Below are 27,216 nucleotides of genomic sequence, written 5' to 3'. Positions count from 1 at the left end.
GGCCTGGAGCCTAGGGTGCTGGGCCTGGGGGCTCAGCTAGGTAGGTGGGACCTGGAAGGGACCACGCTGGACCTGAGCGTCCCCCCCACCCCCGCAGTGGGCCGAGAAACATCAGCAGTGCCAGAGGCTGAAGCTAAGTGACATGTTGGCCAAGCCCCACCAGCGGCTCACCAAATACCCGCTGCTGCTCAAGTCAGTGCTGAGGAAGACGGATGAGCCTCGTGCCAGGGAAGCTGTCATCACCATGGTAACCTGAACAGTGAGCAAAGCACCTTCCTAGGCTTTTTGTTGCTCAGTGCCTGGAACTAAAAGCCCTGTTGCCTGTCCCCAGATTAGCTCCGTGGAGCGCTTCATCCACCATGTGAACGCATGCATGCGGCGGCGACAGGAGAGGCAGAGGCTGGCAGCCGTGGTGAGCCGAATCGATGCCTACGAGGTGGTAGAAGGCAGCAACGATGAGGTGGACAAGGTGGGCATCTGCTCTGTGAGGAGGAACTTCTCCCCTTCTGGATATCCCCAGTGGGCAGGCCAGGGAATGCTGGAAAGCTCACTCAGGGTCTCCCAGCAGTGGCCCTGGCTGCCCCCAACATCTGCACCCTCATCTTCAGCTCTTGAAGGAATTTCTGCATCTGGACCTGACAGCACCCATCCCTGGTGCCTCCCCAGAGGAGACTCGACAGCTGCTGCTGGAAGGGAGCTTGAGGATGAAGGAGGGAAAGGACAGCAAGGTGACTCTAGGACTGCACCCAGAGCCCCTTTCTCACCCACTCTTGTAGGCACCGCCCTTCCTGAGGATCTCCTGTGCCCAAGTCTGGGGCTCATAACTGCATAGTTGGTTAAATAGTGACCTAAGAACATGGGACAAATGGCAGAGTGAGGTTGGTTGTCTGATTACAGTTTAAAAAGTACAGTAGGAGGGTCATAGCCCTTGAGGGTGACAGGGAGGGGTGCGGTCAGCAAGGGCCAGGAGCTTCCCAGACCCTTGCTACTGAGCTAGTAACACAGCACCTGGTTGCCCACCTGATAGGCAGAAACCTCAAATAGTTATTTTAAAATCACCTCCCCCCTTTCTTTGGTGGTTCTGAGACAGGGTGGTGTGCGCCTTTAATCCCAGCACTTGGGAGGGAGAGGCAGATCTCTGTAAGATTGATGCCAGCCTGGTCTACATAGTAGCAAGTTCCAGGTTAGCTGGTGCTACAGGGAGACCCTGTCTAAAAGAGGAAAGAAGAGAAGACAATAAAAGAAAATCATCTGTCTTTCATTTTAAGTTTACTCAGAGGCTCATGGTAGGGAAGGAAGGTGTTTAACAAAAACGGCTTCAGAGTGCCAGTGGAATGGCTTGCTGGTAAAGGCACTTGCCACCAAACCTGACCACCTGAGAGCCAGCCCCGTGTGCCTGCCCCCCGCCAACAAATAAAAAAAAGCTATAAACAACCCAGAATTCCTAATCAAAGGTTTGCAGCTATCTCAGGAACCCGCTGCTGACCCCCACATCTCCTGCTCCCCACCGCAGGTGGACGTGTACTGTTTCCTCTTCACTGATCTGCTCTTGGTGACCAAGGCTGTGAAGAAGGCTGAGAGAACCAAGGTCATCAGGCCGCCACTGCTAGTGGACAAGATTGTGTGCCGGGAGCTTCGAGACCCTGGTGAGGAGTTCTGCCTTCCTGCTCCTGGACAGGGCCTACACTGGCAGGGGCTCTAGTCTTGGCTGGCACTGACCTGGTCCTTCTCTGACCAGGCTCCTTCCTCCTCATCTACTTGAATGAGTTCCACAGTGCTGTGGGGGCCTACACGTTCCAGGCCAGCAGTCAGGCCTTGTGCCGAGGCTGGGTAGACACCATTTACAATGCCCAGGTGAGACCAGAGTGGTGTAGGGGTACAGGGTAAATGGAAAGCCTGTTGATCACAGCTCATTCTGTTCTTGTGCCCACCCAACGCTACCCGCAGAACCAGCTGCAGCAGCTGCGTGCCCAGGAGCACCCAGGCAGCCAGCAGCACCTACAGAGCCTGGAAGAGGAGGACAACGAACAGGAGGAGGAGGAGGAAGAGGAGGAGGAGGAGGAAGGCGAGGAGAGTAGCACCTCTGCTGCCAGCTCCCCCACCATTCTTCGAAAGAGCAGCAACAGCCTCAATTCCCAGCCCTGGTATGTTCGCTCAAGACTTTCCAACACAGTATGCTGGGTGTGGTAGGTCATGATTGTAATTCCAGTACCTGAGACCTGAGGCAGGAGGATTAACTGAGGTTTACACCATCTTGAATTACAAAGTGAGACCCTGTTGCAAGAGAAAAACAGAAGAAAACACACACACATACACACACACACAAAACCACCCAACAAACTGAGTGTGATGGTGCATAGTTGTAATCCCAATACTTGGGAGGCAGAGGCAGAAGGATTACCAAAAATTTGAAGCCAGCCTGGTCTACACAATGAACTCCAGGTTCCAACCCGCCAAACCCTGTCATATACACTCATACTATTCAGTAGGTCCCCACCAGTCAATTATTCCATCCCAGGACTCCTGGCTTAGGACACTGGGCCAGGAATTGTCTTCTAAACAGTATGTTAAAACCCACTGGGAGTGTTGGGGGGCAGCCCTGTCTCCTACTAGATTCCAAGCAGGGAAGACAGTTTTCAGAGTGAGTACTTACTCTGATCCATTGGCAGTGGCTGCTTGCAGCTCTGTGTAGAAGATACCCAGGTCAGGAAAGAGTGCCAGTGTCTCTTGGGGTCAAGGCTGGAAGCTCCTAGGGGATCCCAGCTGCTTCTAGGCCTTTTAGGTTCCCTCTGGCTAGCTGACTCTCCTCCTGGTCCCACAGTGCCTCTGATGGCTCCACCGAGACCCTGGCCATGGTTGTGGTGGAGCCTGGGGAGGCGCTGTCCTCTCCTGAGTGTGACCATGGTCCCTTCGGCTCCCAGTCAGACGAGACCTCTCTCAGCACCACGACTTCCTCCATCACACCCACCAGTGAGCTGCTGCCCCTGGGCCCCGTGGACGGCTGCTCATGTTCCATGGACTCTGCCTATGGCACCCTGTCCCCCACCTCTCTGCAAGACTTTGTGGCTCCAGCCCCTGTGGTGGGACCTGTGCCCCAGCCCCTAGAGTTATCGCAGACCCCATCACCCCCTCCCTCACCCCGCCTCCGCCGCCGCACCCCTGTCCAGCTGCTCCCTCGCCTGCCCCACCTGCTCAAGTCCAAATCTGAGGCCAGCCTCCTCCAGTTGCTATCAGGAACTGCCACTCGCGGAGTGCCCCCAGCTCCCAGCCGCAGCCTGTCAGAACTGTGTCTGGCCACAGCCCCTGCTGTTAGGACTCAGGGCTCTCCTCAGGAAGCTGGGCCTGGCTGGAATTGCCCAGGGCCACGTTGTCCTGGCTGTGGCCCTGAGACATCAGAACCCAAGAGCAGAGCCCGCTGCCTGCCTGGGGGATCTGTAGACTCTGCCAGAAGGAGGTGCAGAGAGCTGCCTTCTGGGGCTGCTCCCAGGGTGCAGCCTGAGCCTCCCCCTGGGAACTCTGCCCAGCACAGGAAGCTGACCCTGGCCCAGCTCTACCGGATCAGGACCACCCTGCTGCTAAACTCCACGCTCACTGCCTCGTGAGTGGCTTGACTCGGGGAGGGGCAAGTGACTCTCTGGAAGGCAAGCATTAGCATTTGGGGATGAGGTGGGAAGAGGAGACTTACACATTCCCCAGTGCCAGCTGGGGGTCAGAGGATCATAGTGGAGAGGAGGGTGTCCAGAACCACTTTGTGAATGGCATCGACCAAGAATGAACCTTCTTCCCACCCTTGCAGGGAGGTCTGAGCAGGAGGAGGCCCCCAAGGGGCCAGTGCTAAAGAACAGCAGAGCAGACAGCACGTCTGGGGGATATGGCACCTGCTTCTGCTGCTGCCTAGTGTCCATGTGCCGGAGTGCCAGGCAGGATGCCTACCTACCTACCACCTCAAGGCTGATTTGCACTTTGCCAGACTAGATGGAGTGGAGAGGGGCTCAGAAGAGCTCCAGACCCAGGCTACAAGGCCCTACCCCTTACCCTGGCAGCCCCTTGTCTCCTGCTTTTGAAATTCCTAGCCCTAATCCTCTGGGCTGGACTCCCAGGCTGCCCACCCACAGGGCTCAGATGGGATGAGCCCCCACCCCAGCCCAGGCTTGGGCTGTGCTCTTTGTCACGCTGCGTATTTATTAAGTTTGGTTCTTTTATAAAGACTTGTATATCCTCCCCTGGAAAGAGTCCTGTGCTTCTGAATCCTGCTACACTGACCTGGGCCCAGCTGTGTGTGTGTGTGTAGGGGGGGTGTTCTGTGCTCTGTGCCTCATCAGCTGCAGCGGGGCCCCTATGGAAGACACTGTGGGAAACAGCAATGTTGCGATGGGGCAGGGGTGTCAAGGCCAGTGCCCCAAGACTAAGCTTGTTTCCTGTCACAGCTAGGAGGCCAACATTAATTGAACTCTAATGAGATGCCTCTTGGCCCTCCCTGCCTTTGCTAGACTTCTGAGCTTATGTCAGGGCCGGTGACGATTTAGGACTTGTTTTCCCTAGGACTCACACCCAGCTACTCAGGGGGAAGTGGGTCTGTCACGTAGGTCCCCTCAAGTATGTGAGGCCCAGAAAAGAGTGCCTTGTCCTGGACCTACCTCTTAGCATTGGTTCCCAGAGTTGGACCTAAACCCAGGGATGGAGTGGGCCAAATCAAATGGCACACTGGTGGATGCCAGTGCCAAGTGAGCACGGTGGCAGTGGGGGAGTCCCCTCAGCTTCTTAGGAGAGGCGGGTCTCATTCTGGCCACCCCTTGAGGCGGGCTCTTCTGGAGGGGTTAGGCAGGCTCTAGGCTCTGCTGCAGCTGGCCCAAGGGGAAGCCCCGGGCTGCGTTAAACCCATTGAGGGCGCAGCACTTGCAGGGCCCTGGAGGCCCAGACTGCCATGAAACCATGGCCACAGGGCTGCGTGGTGGAGGTGGCTATGGTGAGTGGGGTCTTGGGAGGCCAGGGACAGCCTGGAGCCTGGCTTTCAGCCCAGATGCCCAGGCCTCACAGGGAAGCCCTCCTTCCCCGCCCCAAAACCTCTGTACTCTGACCTTGCTGGGAGCTGGGTTGCCCCCCCCACCCCCCGACCTAGTTAGGAGGCTAGGGCGGCGCCCTTCCGTTGAGAGGAAGCATCCTCCCCAGGGCCAGAGGGGTCTGGGGGCCACCACCTAACGGAAAGCACCGCAGGGGCCAGGGTGGCCCAATTTCCCCTTCCCGCCTGGGTGGAGGGGAAATGGATAAGGGGCTGGCAGGGGGCCCCTCTCTGTCGTTCCTAGGCTGGGTCTATGTACAGGGAGAAAGAAGCTGGTCCCACTCCCCCACCCATGGGCACCCTTTTCTGCCCAGGAGCCTGAGAAGTGGGCTACTTGGCTGGCAAATGCTAGGGCCTTTGAAATGGAGGAGGAGCCTGGGCAAGGAGAGGTCCCCTCGTGGGCTAGCCACACAGGGCTCAGCAGCACTTGTTTCTCAGGCCTTCCTCCTCTTGCTGTTGCTTCTGGGTGGCCAAGGTCAGGGCAGCACCCCTGGCCCCCGGTGTGACTGTGCCAGTAACTTCCAGAGGAGGTATGGCCCATTTTGCTGCAGGGGCTGCCCAATGGGTAAGTGGCTGGAAGGGCGAGAAGGTGAAGCAGGGAAATGGGGTCAGGTGGGGGTGGTGGGGGGAGAGAGACCTTTGGGGATGGGGTCTGGTGGGGATGCTTAGGGTGGCATGTAGAGGTGGGAGGGAAGTTGGGAGCCAGAGGTAGGAAGGGAGGGAGGAAAAGGTGGGGAACAGGTTGGGAGGTGCCAGTTGCCCCTCATCTGGGTTCTACAGGGCACTACATGAAGGCCTCCTGCACTCAGCCCTGTGGAGACTCCACCTGCCTTCCCTGCCCCCAGGGCAGCTTTCTGACCAGGGAAAACCACTTTAAGACTCACTGTACCCGATGCCAGACCTGTGATGAAGGCGGTGAGGAGATGCCCAGGACTCAGGACTCCTGAGGCTAAGGCCAGGGTCTTTCAGAAGGAAGTGGATGGCTTGGTCTCAGCCTTTGGGTGTGAGAGGACCCTGTGTCCACTCTCTCCCCTATCCTGTCTCAGTATGCTTTTAGCCTTTTCTTAGTGACCTTCCTGTCTCCATGTCTCCTCTGGTCAACTGTGATCTGCCCATTTCTCTACCTGTGGGGCTAACCTGTGCCTCCTTCTCTGGAGAACCTTCCCCTGCTTCTCTGTGGGGGTCAGTAGCCTTGACCACTTCTGTGCTCCCCATCTTCCTGCACCCCTGACAGCCTCCCAAGTGGCCCTGGAGAACTGCTCTGCAGTGGCAGACACGCGCTGTGGCTGCCAGCCAGGCTGGCTTGTTGACTGCTCCACCAAGCCCTGTAGGGAAAGTTCTTCTTTCTCCTGCCGCCAATGCTTAGACTGTGAGACTCCACCGATCCCCCGTGAGTAACCCATTCTGGACTGTCTGACCCCAAGCCCTTTTCTTCCAGCTCCCTCCCCTCCTGTCCTGACACAAGTCATCTCTTGGTCTACAGGGCCCTGCATGCCTGGCTTCTTTGAAAATGGCAATGGCTGTGTGTCCTGCCCCACGTAACTTAGGGTTGTCCTGGGTCCGAGGGAAGGGAAGGGGAGCTGGGAGCAGAGTGGGGGCTTCGGAGCTAGGTGCTGCTGGGGTGGGAAAAGAAGAGTGTGGGGAGCTAGGCCCAATAGTGGGGAGGGCACTTCAACAGTAAAGGGCTTTGCAGACAAAAGGGGCACATCTTCACTTTCTGCCAGATTTAACTTAGGACCCCTTCCATTCCCATATTAGAATGGATTTGTTTTTTTTTTCAGTCATACCCTAATTCTTATTTTGATAGAGCTTCAGATCTTGGGCTGAATTTGTTGGTAGTCCTTGGCAAGCTGAGAGATTTGCAGTTTTCCCTCTGAACATGGGGGTGCCAGTAGGTTCTTCTAGGGGCTGTGATAAGGGGAAAGGCACTTTATTAATTTATCCATCCAAGCCTTTGATTATCTGCCATTTCTAGACACTATTCTAGGTGCCAGGACTACACTAAAGAGGCAAAAATTTCTGTCTTTATGGAGTCTAGCCCAGAAGCTCAGTAAATAGTGACATTTCAGTGATAGAGAACATTCTTAGCCAGGCATGGTGGCACATGCCTTTAGTCCTAGCACTTGGGAGGCAGAGACAGGCAGATCTCTGTGAGATCCAGGCCAGCCCAATCTGGTCTACATAGTGAGTGCCAGGCCAGCTGGGGCCACAGGGAGACCCTGTTTCAGAGCGAAAGAGAGCGAGAGAGCGAGCGAGAGAGAACATTCTTGGACAGAATGGAGATGAGGAAGGTCCTGGGTAGTCCTCAGTCCCTCCCCCCTTTCCAGGAGCAGCAGCAGCAGCTGTCCAGAGGCCTGTTCTGCCATCTGTGGCTGGAGGCAAAGTAGGTGATGTGCTAGGAATTCTAGTGGGAGAATTGGGATGGACTAACATGGGGCTGGGGATGGGGGTGGCTGCCAACTGGTACCCACCCATTGCTCTTCCAGTGTTCTTGGTACAGGTGCTTCTGGCCAGCCTGATGGTCCCACTCCTGCTTGGGGCCACACTGATCTACACGTATCGCCAATGCCAGCCTTGCAAGCCTGTAGTTCCTGGTAAGTTCACACTGCATACATGCACTACCAGGAGTCCTGGGGTCAGAATGGGTAACCTAGAGCCCTGATGCAGAAGGGAAGACTGAGGGAAGGAGTGTGGGATGCAGAGGAACCCAAGAAGTGCTGGACCAGCACCCAAGCCCAGGGGCCTTGCCTGATTGCTGACCAGATGCTGTTTGTCTCTATCAGCAGATACAGCTGAAACAGAGGCCCTGAGCTCAACACAGGTAAACATCTTAGTACTGGGTAAGAAGACTGCCTTCTGGGGCTAGGAGCATTGCAACCCCTAGTGCTTAGCATGGTTGCTGCACAGGTTAGACCTAACAGACAAAGGTGCTGAGAACACAGTCACGGGTGAACAAGACCAGACACAATCAAGGGACTCTGTCTACTGAGATCCAGACACATACTCTGGGCCTAACATTCAAAGGGATGAGTGCCTTCAAGGGACTGGGGGACAAGAGATGGACAGCAGGGCAGACTTCCAGGCCAACACAGTAACTCTAATCCGCTGGGCCACAGAGAGCCAGTGGCGTCTCCAAGGGAAGGTGATATTGGGGCATGTCCATCTCTGGCCAGACACTGCAGCAAAGGGGCCTGTGGCTGACCTAGGTCCCCTGTTGGCTTCCAGACCACCCACCTCCCAGCCTCAGACAGCACCCACACTCTTCTGGCATCCCCTGGAAGTAGTAGGAAAGTTTGCTCCGTCCAGTTGGTAGGCAACAGTTGGACCCCTGGCCTCCTGGGGACCCAGGAGGTATCCTGCCAGCATGTGCCACAGTCCTGGGGCCAGGTGCCCAGCAGACCTCTGGGTAAGGGATGGCAGTGGCCTGACCCCATCTTCCTAAGTCCAAGGAGGGAAGTTGGGGTTTCACGACCTTTTCCCTGTCCTCACTGGGTGCTGTCTGTCCTGTGCAGTGGGGTCCATTAGACCTCCCTGGAAAGCACCCCCACCTCATGGCCTCAGCTTGTACCCCCGGTTGGCTCTCTCAGGCCCTCCTCTGGCACCCCCACTCTCGCCGGCGCCCCCTGCAGGCTCGCCAGGTGCTGTGCTCCAGCCGGGCCCACAGCTCTACGATGTGATGGATGCGGTTCCAGCACGGCGGTGGAAAGAGTTTGTGCGCACGCTGGGGCTGCGGGAGGCAGAAATTGAGGCTGTGGAGGTGGAGATATGCCGCTTCCGTGACCAGCAGTACGAGATGCTGAAGCGCTGGCGCCAGCAGCAGCCTGCTGGCCTGGGAGCCATCTACGCAGCCCTGGAGCGCATGGGGTTGGAAGGCTGCGCCGAGGACCTGCGCAGCCGCCTGCAGCGTGGGCCGTGATGCAGGGCCCACCGGCCACTTTAATGACCTTTGCAGGAGCCTTAAGTACCGTTACTTATGCGTGTAGACATTTTATGTCACTTACTAGCCCTCTGGCACGGCCCTGCGTAGCAGCGCCGCTGGCCTCACCCCTAGTCACGTGCGAGAACTACCAGGAGGGGCCTAGGGACTGACTGCTCAGCTGTTTCTCAGCCTGAGTTTGGCCTTGGTATTAAATCTCTTTAGAAAAAGCGGCTTCTTGGTGTTTCCATGGAGGCTTGGGGGTTTAGTTAAGTGGCCCTGGCTTCGTTTCCCAGGGCGCCGAAAGGGGTCACAAAGGCGACAGGAGCGCACAGTGGAGACGGGTGGTACCCTCGGCTCCCACACCTGCCCCTCCCAGGTCTGCCACTACCCAGTGCCCCTGCCCCCGGAAGGAGAAAGTCGCTAAGGCGGCGAGTGAGAGTGAGTTAAATAAGAGCCACAGGCGGCGGCGACAGGTTTAATGGGGTGGGGGATGGGGCGGGGAGCAGTTGCAGTAACTGGTGCACGGTCCCTGCCCTCCACTCACACCACTGGGGCAGTGCAAGGGTGAGGGCAGCAAAGGTCCACGCTGGGGACTGGGCAGACGTCATTGAGGGGGACAGGAGGGGGGAGTAGAGGGATAGGAGAGGGGGGTTGGGGGGGTCCTCGGGAACTGCAACTCCGCCCCGACGGGCAGGTTTCATCGTTTCTGGTAAACAAATGACTGAGAAGAAACCCTCGGCAGGGGATGAGAAATGCCGCCCAACCTGGGCCAGCGCAAATCTGGGTCGCGGAGGGAGGAAAACCCCTTCCCCGAGCTCGGGGCCTGCCTCCACCCAGGATGCGCCGGCGATGTGGGTTCCGGGCTGCGGGGGAGGGGGCTGCAGCCGGGCGCGCGCCCCGCAGGAAAAGTCACCACCCACGGGGCTGGGAAGAGCTCTGCACGCGTCCACAGTCAACGAACATGCAAATATATGTAAGTGAGCATGCAAATCAGCAGCATCTTTTTTGCATCAGTAGCTTGGGCACTTTTTCCAGGCGACTGCAGCGGCGGCGGCGGCGGCAGCGGCGGCGGCGCGCGCAATCCAGTGGCAGGGCTGGGGATGTGGGGGCCAGGGGCGGGCAGAGGGAGGGTTCAGGCACCGAAGGGAAGGGCGGCAAGGCTCCCAGCCCTTTCACACCAACCTGACAGGATGGAGCCGGGGCTGGGAGGCCACCCTCCACCTCTCAGGGCTTACGAGATTACGACGAGACGGAGAGGCCGAGGCGTGTTACTTAGGGATCTCCCCCTTCTTCAGGATGACCTGTCGCTGCCAGGGCGCCAGCTTGGCTTCGTCGTAGCCCATGGTCCGCAGCTTCTCCGACTGCTCTTTCGCCCTTTGAATCTCCTCCTGCTTTTGACGTTCCTCCTCTTTTCTGTACATGAGTAGCAGGCAAAAAACCAGTGATTCTAGTGTAGGTACCAGGACAGACCAGAAGCCAAGATGGCAGTGGGAGGGACTGGACTATTGAGGACAGGGGCTGGGCTGCCTGCCGAGGGCTTGCTTGGGGGCCCATATTGGAGTTATCCGGATATTCAGAGGAGATGGAAGACTGGAGGCTGAAGCTGGGGGGAGGAGTTACTGGAAATAGAGGTACTGAATCATTGCATCGTGCGGCCCCGTGTGACTAGGGGTGTTACAGAACTTCAGGCGCACACCTTTAATCCCAGCACTCAGGAGGCAGAAACAGGTGGATCTCTGTGAGTTCAAGGCCAGCCTGGTCTACATAGTGAGTTCTAAGTCAATTGGGGCTACGGGGAGACCCTCAAAAACGTTAAAAAAAAACCCAAAATAAAACAAAACAAAACCCTCAGGAAATCAATGACAGGAGGTCTGTCAATGGAGACAGGACTTGAGATGTTTAGGGAACTGTCAATCTGAATTGCCTGGGAAAGGGGGTGGGGAGAATCTCATTAATGGGGGAAAGGCTGGAGACCTAGGGACAAGTTGTTAGACCATAAGGCTAGGGTCTGGGGAATACCTAGGGGTGGAGTGCTTGCTGAGCATCCTCAAGGTTTGATTCCCCAGCACCAAAATCATAAAGTTAGGTCTGCTCCATGGACAGGATAACCACTAATCATATTTGTCTGTGGAGCAGTTGAAATGTCCAAATTGGGATGCAATATAGTTGTAAAATACACATGGCATTTTGAAAACAAAGGGTTTTTTTTTTTAAAGGCATGCAAAACATCTCAATAGTTTTTTGGAGACAGGGTCTTGATATATTCCAGGCTAGCCTCAAATTTGCAATGCAGACAAGGCTGACTGTGAACTTCTGACCCTCCTGAGTGCTAGGATTATCTTTGCCAGGTTTATGTAATACTGGGGACTGAAGGCTTTGTGCATGCTAGACAAGCACTCCACCAGCGGAACTACATTCCCTGCTCCCATTAATAACTCTTACACTGAAATGTTGAAATGATACTTTTTTTTTTGGTCTTTTTGAGACAGGGTCCCCCCAAAATTCTGTAAGACAGAAAGGGTAGGATCTTTCTATTTGTGTTTTAGTTTTGCGATAAGGTCTCCTGTGGCCCAGGCTGGCGTTGAGCTGGCTACGAAGCCAAGGAGGACCTTGAACTCCTGATCCTCCTGCTTATTATACCTACCAAGTGCTGGTGTGTGCTACCATATCTGGTGAAAGGTGGTGCTAATAGGAGGGGTGGTGTGGGTAATTTAGAAATGTTACTAGACATGGGGGGACAGGTGCTAAGTAATTAAGAGATGGGTCTGGTGTCATTATTGGGAGCTGAGGGGTAATGCTAATAAGGACTGAATTGATGGGATGTATTTATGATAGGTCAGATGAAGCGTGTGGGAAGGGGTGGCTGGGTGAGGGAAGGGGTGACCAGTTTGGGCCAGTCTGACACTTACCGTTTCTGCTCTCTGGAAGGAAAAAGAAACAGTGTTAGTGTTGGTGCCACAACTTCAGAGACAGTCAAGACACCCAGCCAGGCCTGTCTCTTCCAGCCCCAGCTCACCTCTCTTCTTCCAGCTTCTTACGTAGGATGTCTCTCCTCCAGGCAGGCAGGCTGGCCAGCCGGGCCTCCTCCGCTTCCTCCTAGAACACAACCACATAGTTTCTGAATCAGACTGGCCTGAAATCTGAGTCAGGGGCATGCATATCCAACTCTGGGGACACGGAGAATTTGGGGATGACAAAAGACAAATGTGGTTACATGAAAAGACCTTTTTGATGCCCTTCTAGGGGGCAAACAAACAATGGTGCCTGTTCACAGCCTGCTCAGAAGGGGGCCTTCTGCTCCCCAATGATCCAACCAGTTCCCTAGAGGCAGAGCCAGACAGGTCAGGGGAGGTAAAAGGAAACTCATAAAAAAGCAGCTGTGCCCCAGAGTTGTGAGCCTGATTTCCCATAAAGATGGTGGCAAATGGTCCCAGGCCTGTGTCCCAGAATTTCTGAGCAGATGTAGACTTGGGTACCACACACCTGGCCAGCTCAAGGAGCTGCCTCTGGCTCCCATGTGAAGGACCCTCTGACTCATGATTGCTCTTTTCCCAGTGGAAAGGGGAAAACACCCTAACTGTGGGGCTGTAATGACATTAGGGGCATTCAACACAGCCTACAAGAGAGCGTTTTATTCCTTGGATGTTACAGAGTAGAAAAGGGTCTGTACACATCACACGCCACACAGAACACTGCACAGGTGGCCAGGGAAATAGCTGTGAACTCCAGTGGAAAATCAGAGATGGAGAGACAGAGTCACGCTGCCCTAAAGAGGGCCCAGTGTCCATCACTCAGAATGCTTCTGTTGCCTGGCTTCTCAGAAGGGAACACCTGACTTGCCCTGTGCTAAGCCCCACCTATATCACAAATGCCTCTCATTCCCTGCCTTCAGGGGACCTCAAAAGTCCCAGGCAAGCAAGTTTTTGTTTTGGGTTTGTTTGTTTGTTTGGTTTTTGGAAAACCCAGCCTAGGTTCTTTCTGATTCTACCCACTAGAAGTCATTAGCCAGGTGTCCAGGCCTGGGTTAAAATGCCTAAGACTGAACTCTGAATTTGCTGTTAGATGTCAAACAACTCTGCCTCCTTCTCCTTCCAGAAGGAGAAACTCCGGTCAATATAGCGGCAGATGTCCTCGTTGCTAAACTCGCCCATCTCGGACACCAGCTCCAAGGGCTCCTCCGCAGGTGGTTCTGAATTAGGCAGGTCTGAGGCTGGGGGTGGTGCAGCAGGTGGGGGCTGTGGAGCAGGGCCTGGGGCCTCTGGCTGCCCCCGTGGCTGTGGCTGTGTGGGAGCCGGAGTGGCTTCTTCCACTGGACTCCTCTCCTTTTCTCTCTCGTCTTCCTCCTGTTTTTCCTCCTCTTCGCCCTCCTCTTGTTTTTCCTCCTTCTCTTCCTCCCCCTCCTGGGTCTCAGACCCCTGGCTGTCTCCGAAGAACTGGAGCTTGAGGTCCTCAAAGCCGTCGTCCCAGCAACGCCTACCAGTCTCCACCTCCTCCATCACTAAGCGGTGGAATTGGCGGATGACTTCCCATGGGTGGCTGCCCAGCCGGTCGAACATCTCGTAGCACAGCAGGTGTCGGAACTTGCGTTCCTCACGGCTCAGGCCCATCTCCAGCAGCTGAAAGTAACCTAACATGAAGAGGTCCAGCGTGAGACTCTCGTAGGTCCTCGAAGCGCCGCCATCCAGTGGAGGCAGGAAGTGCTCCGGCCAGTACAGGCCACGTGCCAGCCCCGAGCCAGGCGCCTGGCGCGCAGGCACCTGCCTTAACAGGCTCCGCCAGTGACCCAGCAATTTGCCCACCACCTGCCGCTGTTTGAGCAGGTGGAGGAGCCGTTCTTCCGGGCCACAGTCCGAGCCATCACCCGTTGGCTGCTGGGGAACGTCGTCTGCCTCTGGGAAGGGACCAGCGCCAGAGGCCACTACCCTGGGCAGCAGTCTGCGCAGGCGCGCCTGAGCGTGGCGCCCGGGTCCCTGGAAGGTCCACTTGCGCCAGTGCTCAAGGAAAAGGTAGACGATGCGCTCTTTGCGCATGTCGATGTAATCCTGGACGCCTGGCAGCTCAGTGGAGAGCAGCAGCCCGTGCACCGTCGGTTCAGGCTCCAGCACCTTCTGTCCGCGCTCCCGCTCCTGGGGTGGGTCCAGGGTGCTCAGGGGCTCTTCAGCAGCCCAGAGGCCGTTGGCCCCTGCGACACTCGGCTCCCTGGAAGCAATCGTCACGTAGTCCTCCTCCAGGATGGGTTCCCGGTCCGGGGTGCTGGCTGGCTGCGGGAGCTTGCGGCGCAGGCTATGGGTGGGTGCTGCGCCCTGAGCGCGCCGCTCGTACTCTGCGCGAAGGTGCCGCACCGAGACGCCACACTCGAGGATCTCCCGCGCCACGGCCTCGCGGCACCAGCTGAGCGAGTGCGAGCGGCCCAGGCAGAGTGGCCCGGGCCTGGAGGGTGCGTCGGGCAGCGGCGCCAGCGGTTGGCCGGTGTCTGCGGCCAGCAGCTCTGCCAGGTGCGTGGGCTTGCCGCCCAGCGCGGCCAGCAGCGTGGCCATGCTTTTGAGCAGCGTGGAGATCTTGCTGCACCAGGCGGGCAGGTTGGCCGCGTGGCCATGCATTCGGCGCGGGTCGACGGTGAAGCGTGGCGCGGACAGGGCGGCAGAGATGGGCAGCAGCTGCTCCAACTCCAGTTCCAGCTGCTCCAGGCGCGCCTCCAGCTTCTTCGCCTTGTGCAGCACCTGTAGGTTCTCTATTTGCTGCTCGATGCGGTGGATGTCGGCCTCGGTCATGAGTTCTCCGAAGGGCCCCAGGATAGCGTTGTGCTGGTGCGAGTACCTCCAGCCCTCCTGAGGGTAGCAGCAGGAGCTAGCAGCAGTCAGCTAAGGCGGAGAAGACAAGAAAAGGGAGGGAGGCGCGTCTCCCTCTGGCCCAGCTCCTGCTGCAGCGCCGGGCGCCCTTTTGCAAGTCCTGGGTGGTGTAATGGCTGTCTGCTGCTGGGCTGCTTTGTGCAGCGATGGGCCGACTGGCCGGCTGGAGATTGCACTGCGGTGAGGCTTCGGCTCCGGACTCTGAGCACCGTTCACTCTGGTTGCTGGCAGAGGGCACTGGTTGGTGGCTGGGTGCTGCTGCCGGCATTGGGAAAGCAGGCTGACAGACCTGGGTCTCCATGCCTCGCTTGATTGCTCATTACACCACCCAAAGAACATGCGAAAGGCATTGATGCTCAGAGGCACCGAAGCCTTCCCTGATCCTATCCAAGGCCTGCTATTTCTTTTTTAATTTTTAATCTTAATTTTAGTGTATGAGTGTATTACCTACATATGTGTAAATGCACCGGTGTTGGCCAGTGCCTGGGGAAGTCAGAAGGTGTTGGATTCCCCTGGAACTGGAGTTACAGACAGTTGTCAGCTGCCATGTGGGTGCTGAGAATTGAACCCCGGTCCTCTGCAAGAGCAGTCAGTGCTCTTAACTGCTGAGCCATCTCTCCAGCCCCGCAAGGCCTGCTAGTTCTAAGCTAGATGCCAGCAAGGCCTCTCATGCTGCCAGATCACACACCCCTTCTCAGGCTCCTTGTGGCCCAAGTCCTCCTTGTTCCAGTGGTCAGTGTTTTACATGCTTGGACAAAAGGGCACTCTATTCCTAAAGAGGCTAAAGCCACACCCCACCCTTCATACAATGCCTGGAACCTGGCTTAACTCGTATGTCTTATCTTTTCTCTCTACCTCTAGACCAGCTTGTGCCAGACACATCTAGACCCATAGCAGTCTTTTGGACATACAAGTATAATGATCCCGGCTAACTGACCTGAGGCTTCCCATGATCCAGTGCTAGTTTCTTCCAGGCAGCTAGCTCAGCCTCAGTAACCTGACTCCCACCAGCCATCCCCCATCCCCACCAAGTCCAGTCCCCTCTGACTTCTACTCTGACATCTAGATCACCCCATCTTGCCTGGTTCCTCTTCACCACACTCTTTTCCAAGCTAGCTCCTGTGTACTCCCCAACCTCATCTCCCCTTAAGACATCATCACCCCTGGCCCACAATTGGAAGCCAGCTGAGAGTCACCCTCAGTCCTCATGCTCCTGACCACAGTGCCAGGTGTACTATAAAGCCCAGTTGTTTATCACCCCAGGTCATCACTCATATGATTCTGTTTTGTCTCCTTGGGGATATTTGCCTGTGGACACACACACCTCCATAGCCACCTTGAGAGCAAGCTTTGGTGTATTCACTTTGAACCCTCAGAGGATACAAGAGTGTGTATGGCAGAGATGGCACTCAAGGAACATTTACTGAATGAATAAATGCTGACCATCAGTTAGCAATGACCAACTAGCCCATCCTACAGATATGGAACACCACCGAGAGTGGAAAAGTCTCGGTATCAGCAGCTAGAGTCAGTCTGGCCGAGAACAAAGCCCCTCTTCGGATACTCAGTGGGGTCCCTGTGCCATGTCTACCCAGGAGCTTGTTAGAAATGGAGAATCTAGATTCCTCCCCTTCTTAAAGCAGAATAAGGCTTTAATAGTCTCAGGGGATTTGAAAGCACATTAGACTTAGGTAAACACTGATGGCTCACTTCAAGGAGCAGGCCACAGGAGGTGGTAAGGAGGCCCAGACCAGTGTGTGTTCGTGGGTGTCCTGTAAGCCTGCTTTTCTCCAAGGGCAGGGGCTTTGTTGGAGGTTGAGGGGTGACATGGGGAACAGGCTGTACACTCAGTGCAGACCCCAGGGCTTTCTAGGAAGCTGCACCCCACCCACCTTCTTCTTCTGCTCCTCCTCCTCCTGCATCTTCTGCTGCAGCTTACGGACCATCACCTGGCGCTTCCACTCTGGGATGGGTCGGCCCTGCTCATCGAGTGAGGGGATGAGAGGCTCCACGTCCAGCTGCACTCCAGGTGCAGGGGAGGCAGGTGGTGCAGGCACTACGCTGCCATTGAGCAGAGGCTGAGGCCCTGAGGCAGGTGGGGTGGGGCTCAGGGACCGTGATGGCGCTGGTGACACTGAAGGCAGTGGTGACTCAGGCTGCCGGGAGAAGCAGGAGGGCTGAGTACTGGGCAGGCACTGGGAGCCCAGGCGGGGCACCCGTCCAGTGCCTACCTGGGAGGCTGGCTGCCCACTGCCTGAGAACACTGTGGTCAGCCCCTTGCTCTGTGGTGTTGGCTTTAGGCTCTTGCCTGCCTTGATCTCAGCCAGCAGTTCTGAGTTATCACCCGTTGGGGACATCATGTTGAAAGACTTGGTGCCTGTTCACAAGAGAAGAGATGCTTGGTTGGGGGTCAGACAGCATCCCACCTCCCCATCTGAGCCTCTACAGCCCCCTCCCCAAGCCAGATGGGTGGGGGCCTCCTTTGGGCCCAGAGATAGCTCTCTAGATCCTGGGATACCTTGGGTAGCTCTCAGGGCACCCAGAGGTGGGCGCTCAGCTCCCAGTCCAGGGTGCCCCCACCATCCTCCCAGTGTTACTCACTGGGCATACGGCCTCTACCCAGAGGCCCCTGGGAGTTCATGGTGGCTCTTGAGCCGTCCTGGGGGACTCCAGCGTATCTCTGCCCAGCATCGACTGCCCAACTCCAAAGCACTATCCAGCCAGCCACCCAACCTTTGTCCCAGGTTCCCTGGCTCAGCCCCACTAGGGTGGAGTCTCCCTATGGCCCTCTCCCTGCATCAGCAAAGCCTAGTGACCCTTGGACTGAGCCAACTTGGAGCCTCCATGGCTGTAAGACTCAGGACCCTGGAGTGCTAGCACCCAGCTGGACCCCCCCGTCCCCACACCCACAGACAGACAGCAGACTGCAAGCAAAGAGCACATTTATGGCAAAGCACTGCTTGGCCCTAGGGGACCTTGGAAGGAGGAGCTTCCTAAGGACATGGAAGAGGGCATGCAGGAAGAAGGGCCTGGTGGATGGCATGCAAATGCCTGGACAGAGTTTGCATTTTCCAGTGTGGCTGGAGGAGGTGAATGGGGACTTGGGGAGGAGCTGTCTTTGATGCCTCAGATGGGGACAGGAACACAGTCACACTAAAGGCTCTTGGATGCCAGGGCTGTTAATCCCAAGTACATCCCCAAAAGAAGAGGGAACAACACGGGGCCAGCTCATTTACTTAGGCAAAACTGTGATGCTTGGACATGTATGTGGATACCTCCGGGGTACAAGCATAGGTGTTTGGGGTATCAGGTCCCCTCACCAGCCCCTAGTCAGCCCTTTCCTCAGTCCCAGGCCCCCTCTGCCTTGTTTGCCTGCGCAAGCCTTTTCTCCCACCCCACGCCTCAGCCATGAGCCTGGAGCTACTCACTCTTCCTGTGTCTCAGGACTCTCACTTCTAGGAACCAAGAGAAGAGAATTGACAGAGAAGTTAGGGGGGTGGTGGGGTGAGCCAGGGACAGTAAAGGGACAAGAGGGGAGGGACTCTCCTGCCCTTGTGACCTTGCTTAGGCCACTCTGGGGCCCCACAAGGGTGGTCCATTCAGTCCTCAAAGAGCCACACAGGCCACCATGGTGTTGGGTCAGGCTGGGCAGCCAGAATCGAATCCATTTTCCTTCTGTTCCTAACATGGACTGCAGAGGAACAGAGTTGTCTAACAAGTTGGGGTGGGCTACAGGCTCTCCAGGGCTCAGCCAGGGGTGGGCAAACTACCACAGGCGCCATGGGAACTGCTCTCCTCGTTTGATCAAGGAGATGAAGCTTGCAGGGCCTCATCACTGAGACCTGCTGGGCTAAGATGGGAACATCAGCACCTTCCAGGAGGCCTGGCAGAAGGGGCAGTGCCTCACCCCACAGAACAGGAGTCATCGTTCTGGTCACATGTCGAGCTCTTAAAGGGTGACAAAGCTGAGGGTGCACCTTAGCATGCTAGACCCAGGCCGACCCAACACCACCGCCACCAAAAATAAAGACCAAGGAGGGGAAAACACACTGGATTGTGGATTGCCGGGTCAGTATCTTTGTGTGTCGGCCCCCCCACTCCCCAGCCAGGTACACCCGACTGGGAGGAAGAGTCCCTGTTACATTTGGGGATAACTCAGGTCCGTGCTTAGCTTGAAGGAAAAGGCTGAGGACTAGTTCCACTCAGGGCTTCCCTCCAGCAGTGCTCCTTAGAAACACCGAGAGGCTCTCCCTAGCCAGGGGGAGAAGGCCCACAGTGGGCGGGGGGACTCCAAAAGCCACACACAGCCCAGTCCTGCAAAGCTCTCAGGACTTTCTATAGAGTGGAGTCGTCCATGGGGTAGGGTCGGGTAGGAAGAGGTAAGAGGAGAGGAAGAAGGACCAGGGACGTCGCAGCTGGGGAGGGGGCGGTCTCTAGGTTTCCCTCCCCTTTACAGCTGGCACCGCCCCCACCCCGCATCCCGCCCCCACTCACTGCCTGCGGAGGACGAAGAGGAGCGACGCTGCCCGCAGCCTGCGCCCGCGCCCTCCGAGGGCAGAGGCGGTGCAGGTGGCGGCGAACTCAGCGCCTCGGGCAGCGGGGGCGGCGGCGGCGGCGGCGGCAGCTCCTTGGAGGCCTTGGGGTCCGCAGCGCAGCCGTTGTGCACGTGGTTCCTGGGAAGCAGCACCGCCTGCGGGGAGCGGAGGGGCCGGCGAGTGAGGAGCTGCGAGGGTCCCCGATGGCCGTCGGGCGCGGGCTGCTGGGCGCGCACCTCCTCGCTGTGGGCCATGCCCGGGCGTGAGGCCAGCGGCTCTCCCGGGCAGCGGCCCTGCTGGCGGTAGTGGTCCCCCGTGCTGGGCTGCTCGCTGAAGGCGAGGGGCTGGCGGCCGGAGTCCTGCCTACGCAGTGCCGGATCCTGTGGGTCCTGTCTACGCAGCCCGTAGTAGCTGTCGCTGGAGCGGGGCTGCAGGAAAGACCAGGGCGAAGGATAGGCGCGGGGCACTCGGCACGAACGCGCCTAGAGCGCACCAAGCCCCCCCCCGTGCGCCTCCCTCCCCACTCTTGGCCTGGGGGACTCTTGGCCAGCGGCCGTCGAGTGGCACAGCCGGCCACGTCCCTAGGATAGGCGCGGGGCACTCGGCACGAACGCGCCTAGAGCGCACCAAGCCCCTCCGTGCGCCTCCCTCCCCACTCTTGGCCTGGGGGAATCTTGGCCAGCGGCCGTCGAGTGGCGCAGCCGGCCACGTCCCGAGGAGCCCCCCCACTTCTCCAGGCAGGGTGGAGCGAGGGGCAGGGGGTCCTCGGTGAAGGGGGAAGGTTAGACCGGCTCCACGGGGAGGGGTCTGGGTAAGCGCCAAGGGCATAAAGGCCCCCCACTGAGGCCAGAAGGGGCGGACCCGAGGGCGGGGTGGCCCAGCCCCGACGCCAGGGGGAGTCGAAAGGAGCAGCACCCACTCAGCCGTCCTGAGGGCTTGTTTGCACCCTACTTCTCGCTGCTTCACCAACCGCGCGTCCTCAAGGCTCCCCAAACCCTCGCTGGCTGGGTGTCTCTGCGAGAATGGGCCCTGTCGAGAGCCAGGGCCCTGGGAGGCTCCCGCTTGCTCCCGGGCCGAGGCCTCCGGCCCGGGTTGCTCCTACCTGCGACTGTTCGGGTGGCCCCCAGCTGTGCACCTGGCAGCGGGGGCGGCATGGACCAGACACCTGCGTTACCTGATCCGGGGCTCTCAGGTTACGGCCCAGCCCGCGAGGCTCGCGGCCTATGAGCTCACTCGGCCTGACATCACCCAGGGTCCACCAATCCCAGGCTGGACCCCCTCCCCCCGCCCCCGTTCTCCGCCAGCAGGAGGGGATGTCATGGAGCCCCACTGCTCCCAAGTGGGCCAGGTGCGGCTCCCCCACCCCACCCCCGCCCCGTGCACCTCTCCGGGTATTTGAGGTCCAGAGCATTCCGACCTTCATCCCCTCCCCCCTCAACCCAGTCATTTGCCCCAGACGGCATGAGGGCCTGACCTCAGGCGGCAGAGCTGCCCACTTTTGCCCTCCTCCCCCGTTCCAGGTCATGCCCCTGCCCTTCCCCTTTCTCATATGGAAACCATCGCTATCCATGTAACCGACACCACAGGCACGCCTAGGCCTCAAGTTTCAGGGGTGGCGGGGCAGGCTCGGGTGACAGAAGCTTCCCATCCCGTCGCGGCTGCCCCCCACCCCAAGTTCTCCCACCCAGTTAAGCCTTGCACTAAGAGAGGTGGTGTGGCCAAAGACTGGAACTGTCCCCTGCCCAGGCCACAGCTCCTGCATCCCCACAGTAGTCCCAGACCCTCCCTCCGCACCCCACCGGACCAGGTTCACGTGGCAGGAAACACAACACGCCAGATTTGTTTTCTGGGTCAGCCAGCCCCTTCTGCAACCCCTACAGCCTTTGAGGTTCACACCCCACAACCCAGCTCCCTCTGGCCAGTTTCAGCACCCCTGCGTGAGGGGGCAAGTGGTCAGCAAGCACACAAAGGACCCTTTGTAGAGTTGACCAGTGCCTGCAGCTCTGCATGCACACACCACAGAGGAGACAGGCATCACATAATGCTGGCATTCGGGCCCAGGGATGGGGAGTGGGCTGTGGCTGAGCCAGAGCCTGTCCCACAGCTTTGAACAAGGCCCATTGGCTGGGGACGCAGCCCCTGCTCTAGTCCCAGTCTAGCCATCTGTCCTTCCCTCCAGATCAAAGGTGGATCTGCCAGAAGAGCTGAGAGGGAAGGGGCAGAAGTGGGTGGATCCAGAGCCCTGTGAAGCCTGTGCCCTTCCCATGCCACCTCCGCCCAGTGGCCTTGTGACCTGGCTCACCTGTGCAAACTGATCACTCAGCTCCACCCTGGGGTGGCATTGCCTTGGGCTGGGTAGAGAATTGCATGGTCTGGGCTCTGGTCAGACCTTAAAGGGTTGCCACCATACCTGCCCTGCTGTGGTCTTCAGCCGTTCCCTCTCCTCTCACACTAGCCTTGCTCTTTCCCTCTGATCACCTTGCCCTCACCTCTGCAGCTCCCAATCTTAGTAAAACAGCCACAGGCCTTGGACGATGCCAACCTGCCCCCACCATTTTCCCTCTCATGTGTTGGCTCCTGTTTCGTGGTGCCCATCTCAAGCCTGGCTCCTCCACCCACCCAGCGGTTGTGGAGTAGGAGAGGGGTTATCACTGAACCCAGCCTTCTTTGCCCTGGTGGAAGGAGGAGCTAAAGCAGTAGCCTCTCCTGCACTAGCTGGCCAGAGTCTCCCACTGGGAAGACACAAGTGTCATTCTTAGGCTGCCATTCCCCACCTGAGCCTGAAGCTGTAGGTGTGCACACATCTGCATGCATTCCCTGATTGTTTTTTTCTTTTTTCCTTTTCTGTGTAGCCCTAGCTGCCCTGGAACTCACTATGTAGAACAGTTAGTTCCACCTGCCTTTGCCTCCCAAGTGCCGGGATTAAAGGTGTGTGCTACCACGCCCGGCTCTGCATTCTCCATTAAATCCCTGGCACTCTGCAAAAGGTGGCACAGTTCCTGGCCAGGCTATCTGGGGGTTTTTGTCTAACCTCCACCAGTGTTCATCCCTGAGTTCCCATGGACCCAGCTAGGACCTTAAATTCTTTTTTTGTTTTGTTTTGTTTTTTTTTTGAGACAGGGTCTCCCTGTAGCTCCAGCTGGCCTGGAACTCACTATGTAGACCAGGCTGGCCTTGAAGTCACAGAGATCTGCCTGCCTTTGTCTCCTAAATGCTGTGATTAAAAGTAATTTCTGGCCAGACCTTCAATTCTTCAGCTTGCCCTGGGCCCAGGAACCCCCACCTGTGACCACAGGTCCACTAGGCCAGTCCCTCAACAACCCAGTCCCCCCTGTGTCCCCCCCCATGTCAGCCCAGTCCCACTTCTGGGAGACAGAGCTAGTTCAATACCTCCTTCTTGAGTGAATCCAGCTTCACGTGGCGAAGCCTGTTCTTGGTCTGTGTGTAGATGTTAGTTGCTTGTAGCCCCACAGGGGGCTTGGGAGCTGGGTAGCCTGGTGGAGGTGGGGGCAGCTGGGGGCCTGGGGGTGGGGGTGGCGGAGGGAAGGTTGGTGGTGGTGGTGGTTGTGTACGCTTCTCCGTCTTGCCCCGAGGCAGGCTCAACTCTGGGTTCAGCATGTCTATGTAGCTCTGTAAATCTGCAGCTCTTTCACTGGAAAGCCCTGGATAGTGGGACACAAGGGCAGGCAGGGTTAGGAGTTTGCAGAAAGTACCCCAAGCCAGAGCCTCCCCACCACTTAGAAACAACTTTCCCAGAGGAAGAGCAGACTAGGGCCACTATCTGATATGGCCTGATGTGGCCTCTGCAAAGCCTGCTGGTTCCTCCTGCCTGCCCTGGTCTCAGGGAAGGATGATGTTCTCAGATTGGGAGGGGACACATTAGGGGGCTTTGGGTCCAGGATGTGCCTGTAGTGCAGGGCCACCTGGACGGGGGAGGGGTGGCTCTTCTGGCAGGGCAAGCTGCAGATTGGGAGGGGACACATTAGGGGGCTTTGGGTCCAGGATGTGCCTGTAGAGCAGGGCCACCTGGACGGGGGAGGGGTGGCTCTTCTGGCAGGGCAAGCTCCAGGTGTCTGGATAGGCACAACCACACCTTTGCAGAGCACTGAGCTAGCTCTGCAGGGTACCACCTGGTGGTGGGAAGAATCAGTGCAGAGCGTGGTCATTGTATACACTCATCCCTGGCTTTTGTCTGAGGGCTTTTGTATTTGTATATTTAACCCTGTCCCTTTTATGCACATGACTTTTTGTATTTGTATGTCTGCATTGGTCTGGGGCAACGTGTGTGTGTGTGTGTGTGTGTGTCCACCCATATCCATAGTAGGGACATGGAGGGTTTCTGTCTGTGTGTGACAAAGGTATGTGCATATATCTGCATACGTTTGTATGTGTGCCTGGGCAAACTTGTCTGTATACTGTGCACACATGTGCAAGTGTGCACTCTTGAGTATGGTGTGTGAGAATAAAGAATCACATGTGGGGTACATGTGGGCTTTGTGGGGGAGAGTATATGGAAATGTCCATGTATGTGTGTGGTGGATTAATAAGCTCCTTCCTCATATTCAGACAAGTGATGGAGGCAGCCTGGGAGGTAGCTGTGGGCAGATGGTCCCGTGTGTCTCCTCTCCCTCCTTCCTCTTCCCACCCAGTCCACTCACCTCGAAGAGGGCGCTGGCCCTTGATGCTGGAATGGCCTGAAGAGCAAGAATCATAGTTGGAGAGGGTGCTGGTGGGTGAGCTGAGATCAAAGTTCAGTGGCTGGACCGACATGGTGGTGTTGGGTGAGGACATGCCGGAGTCGGGCTGCTTTGCCTCCAGTTCAGTGGATGGATCCCGGGACAGCACTCGATGCTCCACACTCTGAGGGCAAAGCAGGGAAGCTGTAGGGGGGTAACCTGGGTGCTCTGAAGACCAAGGGCCCCATCAGACATGTCCTCACTGACAACTTCAGCCAAGACACTTCCCTCTTTCAGATCCTCCCTCCATCATGAGCAAGTTTCAGAGTCTTCTCAGACTGAGTCAAGTCCAGACCCCCCGCCCCAGCAACAGAACCTCAAGTCTCAGGTAAACTTCCGCCTAGGCCCCTTCCTGTTTAGGAAGGTGAAGGCCTACTGAAGGGAGGGCCTGGGCTGCACCCCAAGGGGGTAACAACCCTGCACCAGCCTTTCCTTCCTGTCAGTGGGAAGAAGGCCTTGGATCCTATGTATCTGTCAGGAGAGGGTCCCAGGGGCTGCTGCTGTAGGAAGTGGAGGGATAGAGGAAACTCATCCCCTGCTGCCTGGCTGAAACCCTATCCTCTACATGCTTGGTCTACCAGCTACCCTAAGCTAGCCCACCTCCTGATGGAGGAAAGAATGGGTTCTGGATACAAATCCTCAGCTGGCACTGCCTGCTCTCCCTCCCACCGGCTGGGCCTCTGCAGGCCTGACCCTCCCCACTGGGAGCAGGCTGGGGCTGGGGTGGGGGCCCTACTTACATTGCCCATGCTATTCCTGCTGCCAGCAAGCCTGCTCCTCGGCTGCCTCCTGCCCAGACCTACTCCTTCCTGCCCCTTGCCCCCTCCCTGCCTGAGAAGTGTCACAGGCCCCTTGGGAGAGGGAGGCAGGCTGGCACCAGGTAACGGCTCAGCAGCCACGCTCATTGGCCCTGTAATTAGGGGCTCTTCGGGAGTGTTTGCCTTTTCTGGGCCAGCTTCCTTGACTCTGTTAGGCTGCTGCTGGGCCTGCCTGGGTGAGGGGACTAAATCCTGCTGCCTACCTGACTCACTTTAAGGGGTCCAGGCCCGGTTGCCCTGTGAACCAAGGTGGGGGGAACTCCACAAGATGGCTTGGGAGACAACTTGAAAAGTTCTTTTTTCTTGGCTAACACTCGTGGGCACCCAGCCCTGACTTCTGTAGGCCACAGAAGACAGAAGCTAGGACACAGGGACATAGGCTCTGTACCTGGAATAATGACTTTGAATTTCCCCTCCTCCATGTAAGAGCTACAGGGCTGTGTATATACCAGTCCTTTCCATGCCTGAATTTCTTTATCTCTAACTGGGATTAACAGTGTGTTTGCTTCCTAGATGGCAAAGAGGAGGTTCAAAGTTGGTGGTGTGCTATTGCATGGTACCTAGTACATGCCCTAAGTGCAAAAGTGCAAAGTACCAATAATACTATGAAGATGGACTGAGGTCTCATGGGTGAAGCACAGGGCAGAGAACCTGCCAGTGTCAGAATTCAACGACAGTGCTTACTGCTGTATTGTTAGCAGCAGCTATAGCCTGGCAGGTTCAAGAGGTGCTAGAGGGCCCTGGGCCCTCGTAAGCACAGCCATGCCCAGAGACAGGATCTCTCAGCAGGAAGGAACCCACTTTTGGTGCAGCATGAAATTTCAGTGTCTATCCCTGTTGATGTCACAGCGACTGACAGGGTGCACATGACTTGTTGCTCACTCTTGGAGGCCCTTTCTAGAAGTTCACCCTCCAACCTACCTGCCATCTTTGACCACTGCACTTTGCTATACTTTTCAGGTCCCCAAACCAGGGTCATCCGCATGGGCTAGCCGACAGGGCCAGGGGCCATCTGCTTTCTCTTCTCCAGGCCCTTTCTCATGGCCAGGCTAGGCCCCAGAGCTGGTCAGCATCCCTCTGAGGGTACCTGTGAGGCCTATGCTCTATCCACTGCCTCAGAGCAGACATTGTACCAGACAGGGCAGGGCCCTGGACTTGGAGACGCCTACCTCTGAGCCCAAGTCCCAGTAGGCCACTTCATGGCTTTGTAACCATAATAAAATAATTTACAGGAGTCACATAGTTTTCTAGTTATAAATTAACTACCAAGTGAGCAAATGTGTACTGGTCAAGAGAGGTGGCTAGTGCCAGGGGCTGTAGTGTATAACTGTAATCTCAGCTACTTGGGAGGCTGAAGCAAGAAGACCAGAAGTTCGAGGCTAGCCTGGGCAACTTAGCAAGATTCTATCTCAAAATAAACTTAAGGGGGAGCAGCTCAATGGTAGAGTACTTGCCATGTACTCCCAAGGCTGCATGTATGTAAGTGCACCAGTCAAATTCTCCTGGAACTGGAGTTACGGGTGGATGTTATCCACCATGTGGGTGCTGGAACTCAAACGCCAGTTCTCTGCGAGAGCAGCTGGTGCTCTTAACCGCTGAACCATTTCTCCAGCCCCCTCAGCTTCCTTCTTGGTTAAAGGGGTAAAAGACACTTATATTTGGGGTTGGGGCTGAGATGTGATAACTGCAGGAGCCTCTCCGGGGTCCTACCAGGGACTCCACAGTGCGCAGGTAGCGAGTGCACTGGTTGTGGCCATTGAAGTTCGACAGGTCGGCAGCCGTGTAGCCGTCACGGTCGCGGACGTCCAGCGCCGCGCCGTTCACCACGAGGATCTGGCAGCACTGCCGGGGACATGAGGTGGGGCAGGGCTGGGAGCTGGGCACCTCCACCTGCTGCAGGCCAGGGCGGCTGCACCGAGGTCGCTCGGCCACCAGAGGGCGCACGCGTCCCAGCCTGGCCCCGGGCCCCGCCCCCGCCCGGCCCCGCCCCCTGGGCCCGCCCTGACCTCCAGTTCCCCGTTCTCAGCAGCATCGTGCAGTGGGGTCCCGCCCCACAGGTCCCGCGAGATCTCCCCGCCGTGCAGCAGGAGCCAGCTGAGCACTTTGGCATGGCCGCGGCTCGCCGCGAAGTGCATGGCGGTGGCGCCATCATGGTCCGGCTCGGACAGACTCAAGTCGGTGCTACTCACCTGATGGAGAGCGGGCGGGGAAGAAGGCGGGGTCTGTGCGCTGGGCCCAACCCCTCCCCCCACCCCCTTCCTCCCCGGTCCCCGCATCCCCTCACCTCCCTTCTCCTCCCT

The 27,216-nt window shown here is 57.4% G+C and overlaps 3 protein-coding genes across 12 annotated transcripts in view; 2 read left to right on the top strand and 1 right to left on the bottom strand.

The window, feature by feature from the left end:
* The window catches only part of Plekhg5 (pleckstrin homology and RhoGEF domain containing G5), a 30,956-nt gene extending 26,731 nt beyond the window's left edge, over window positions 1-4,225 (top strand). For 5 of the 7 annotated variants that reach the window (XM_008822422.3, XM_008822421.3, XM_008822426.3 and 2 more), the window contains 8 exons: window positions 98-247; window positions 332-469; window positions 609-728; window positions 1,514-1,646; window positions 1,739-1,854; window positions 1,948-2,144; window positions 2,822-3,598; window positions 3,797-4,225. In XM_008822422.3, the coding sequence (XP_008820644.1) occupies window positions 98-247; window positions 332-469; window positions 609-728; window positions 1,514-1,646; window positions 1,739-1,854; window positions 1,948-2,144; window positions 2,822-3,598; window positions 3,797-3,806 (1,641 nt within the window). In that variant the 3' untranslated portion in view covers window positions 3,807-4,225. Of the gene's footprint in view, window positions 1-97; window positions 248-331; window positions 470-608; window positions 729-1,513; window positions 1,647-1,738; window positions 1,855-1,947; window positions 2,145-2,821; window positions 3,603-3,796 lie in introns of those variants that run through there. The other 2 variants (XM_017795425.2, XM_008822424.3) reach the window with 1 other exon arrangement.
* A 609-nt stretch (window positions 4,226-4,834) lies between these two features.
* On the top strand, window positions 4,835-9,205 carry Tnfrsf25 (TNF receptor superfamily member 25). The gene is made up of 9 exons (XM_008822418.3): window positions 4,835-5,624; window positions 5,840-5,974; window positions 6,294-6,449; window positions 6,543-6,597; window positions 7,387-7,442; window positions 7,546-7,653; window positions 7,843-7,880; window positions 8,285-8,465; window positions 8,647-9,205. The coding sequence occupies exons 1-9, from the start codon at window positions 5,261-5,263 to the stop codon at window positions 8,973-8,975; spliced, it is 1,422 nt and encodes a 473-aa protein (XP_008820640.2). The 5' UTR covers window positions 4,835-5,260; the 3' UTR covers window positions 8,976-9,205.
* Window positions 9,206-9,979: 774 nt separating this feature from the next.
* The window catches only part of Espn (espin), a 30,449-nt gene continuing 13,212 nt past the window's right edge, over window positions 9,980-27,216 (bottom strand). The window contains exons 4-15 of one of the 4 annotated variants that reach the window (XM_017795430.1): window positions 26,923-27,105; window positions 26,627-26,758; window positions 24,021-24,222; window positions 22,753-23,024; window positions 19,599-19,790; window positions 19,322-19,517; window positions 18,256-18,282; window positions 17,059-17,204; window positions 16,720-16,983; window positions 11,995-12,074; window positions 11,888-11,899; window positions 9,980-10,391 (exon numbers count right to left, since the gene is read on the bottom strand). In XM_017795430.1, coding sequence (XP_017650919.1) covers window positions 10,247-10,391; window positions 11,888-11,899; window positions 11,995-12,074; window positions 16,720-16,983; window positions 17,059-17,204; window positions 18,256-18,282; window positions 19,322-19,517; window positions 19,599-19,790; window positions 22,753-23,024; window positions 24,021-24,222; window positions 26,627-26,758; window positions 26,923-27,105 — 1,851 coding nt within the window. In that variant the 3' untranslated portion in view covers window positions 9,980-10,246. Of the gene's footprint in view, window positions 10,392-11,887; window positions 11,900-11,994; window positions 12,075-16,719; window positions 16,984-17,058; window positions 17,205-18,255; window positions 18,283-19,321; window positions 19,518-19,598; window positions 19,791-22,752; window positions 23,025-24,020; window positions 24,223-24,838; window positions 24,912-26,626; window positions 26,759-26,922; window positions 27,106-27,216 lie in introns of those variants that run through there. The other 3 variants (XM_017795431.1, XM_008822414.1, XM_008822415.1) reach the window with 3 other exon arrangements.

This window comes from Nannospalax galili, unplaced genomic scaffold (genome assembly GCF_000622305.1).
Source record: "Nannospalax galili isolate Female #2095 unplaced genomic scaffold, S.galili_v1.0 scaffold1488, whole genome shotgun sequence".
NCBI lineage: Eukaryota > Metazoa > Chordata > Mammalia > Rodentia > Spalacidae > Nannospalax > Nannospalax galili.
This window is presented reverse-complemented; position numbering and strand designations above follow the sequence as displayed.

Excerpts from the sequence above, each read along its gene's own strand:
- Tnfrsf25 (XM_008822418.3), top strand. The coding sequence starts at position 5,261 with ATGGATAAGGGGCTGGCAGGGGGCCCCTCTCTGTCGTTCCTAGGCTGG. Across the intron at positions 7,443-7,545 it reads CATCTGTGGCTGGAGGCAAA|TGTTCTTGGTACAGGTGCTT; the intron begins GTAGGTGATGTG and ends TTGCTCTTCCAG. Across the intron at positions 7,881-8,284 it reads AGGCCCTGAGCTCAACACAG|ACCACCCACCTCCCAGCCTC; the intron begins GTAAACATCTTA and ends GTTGGCTTCCAG.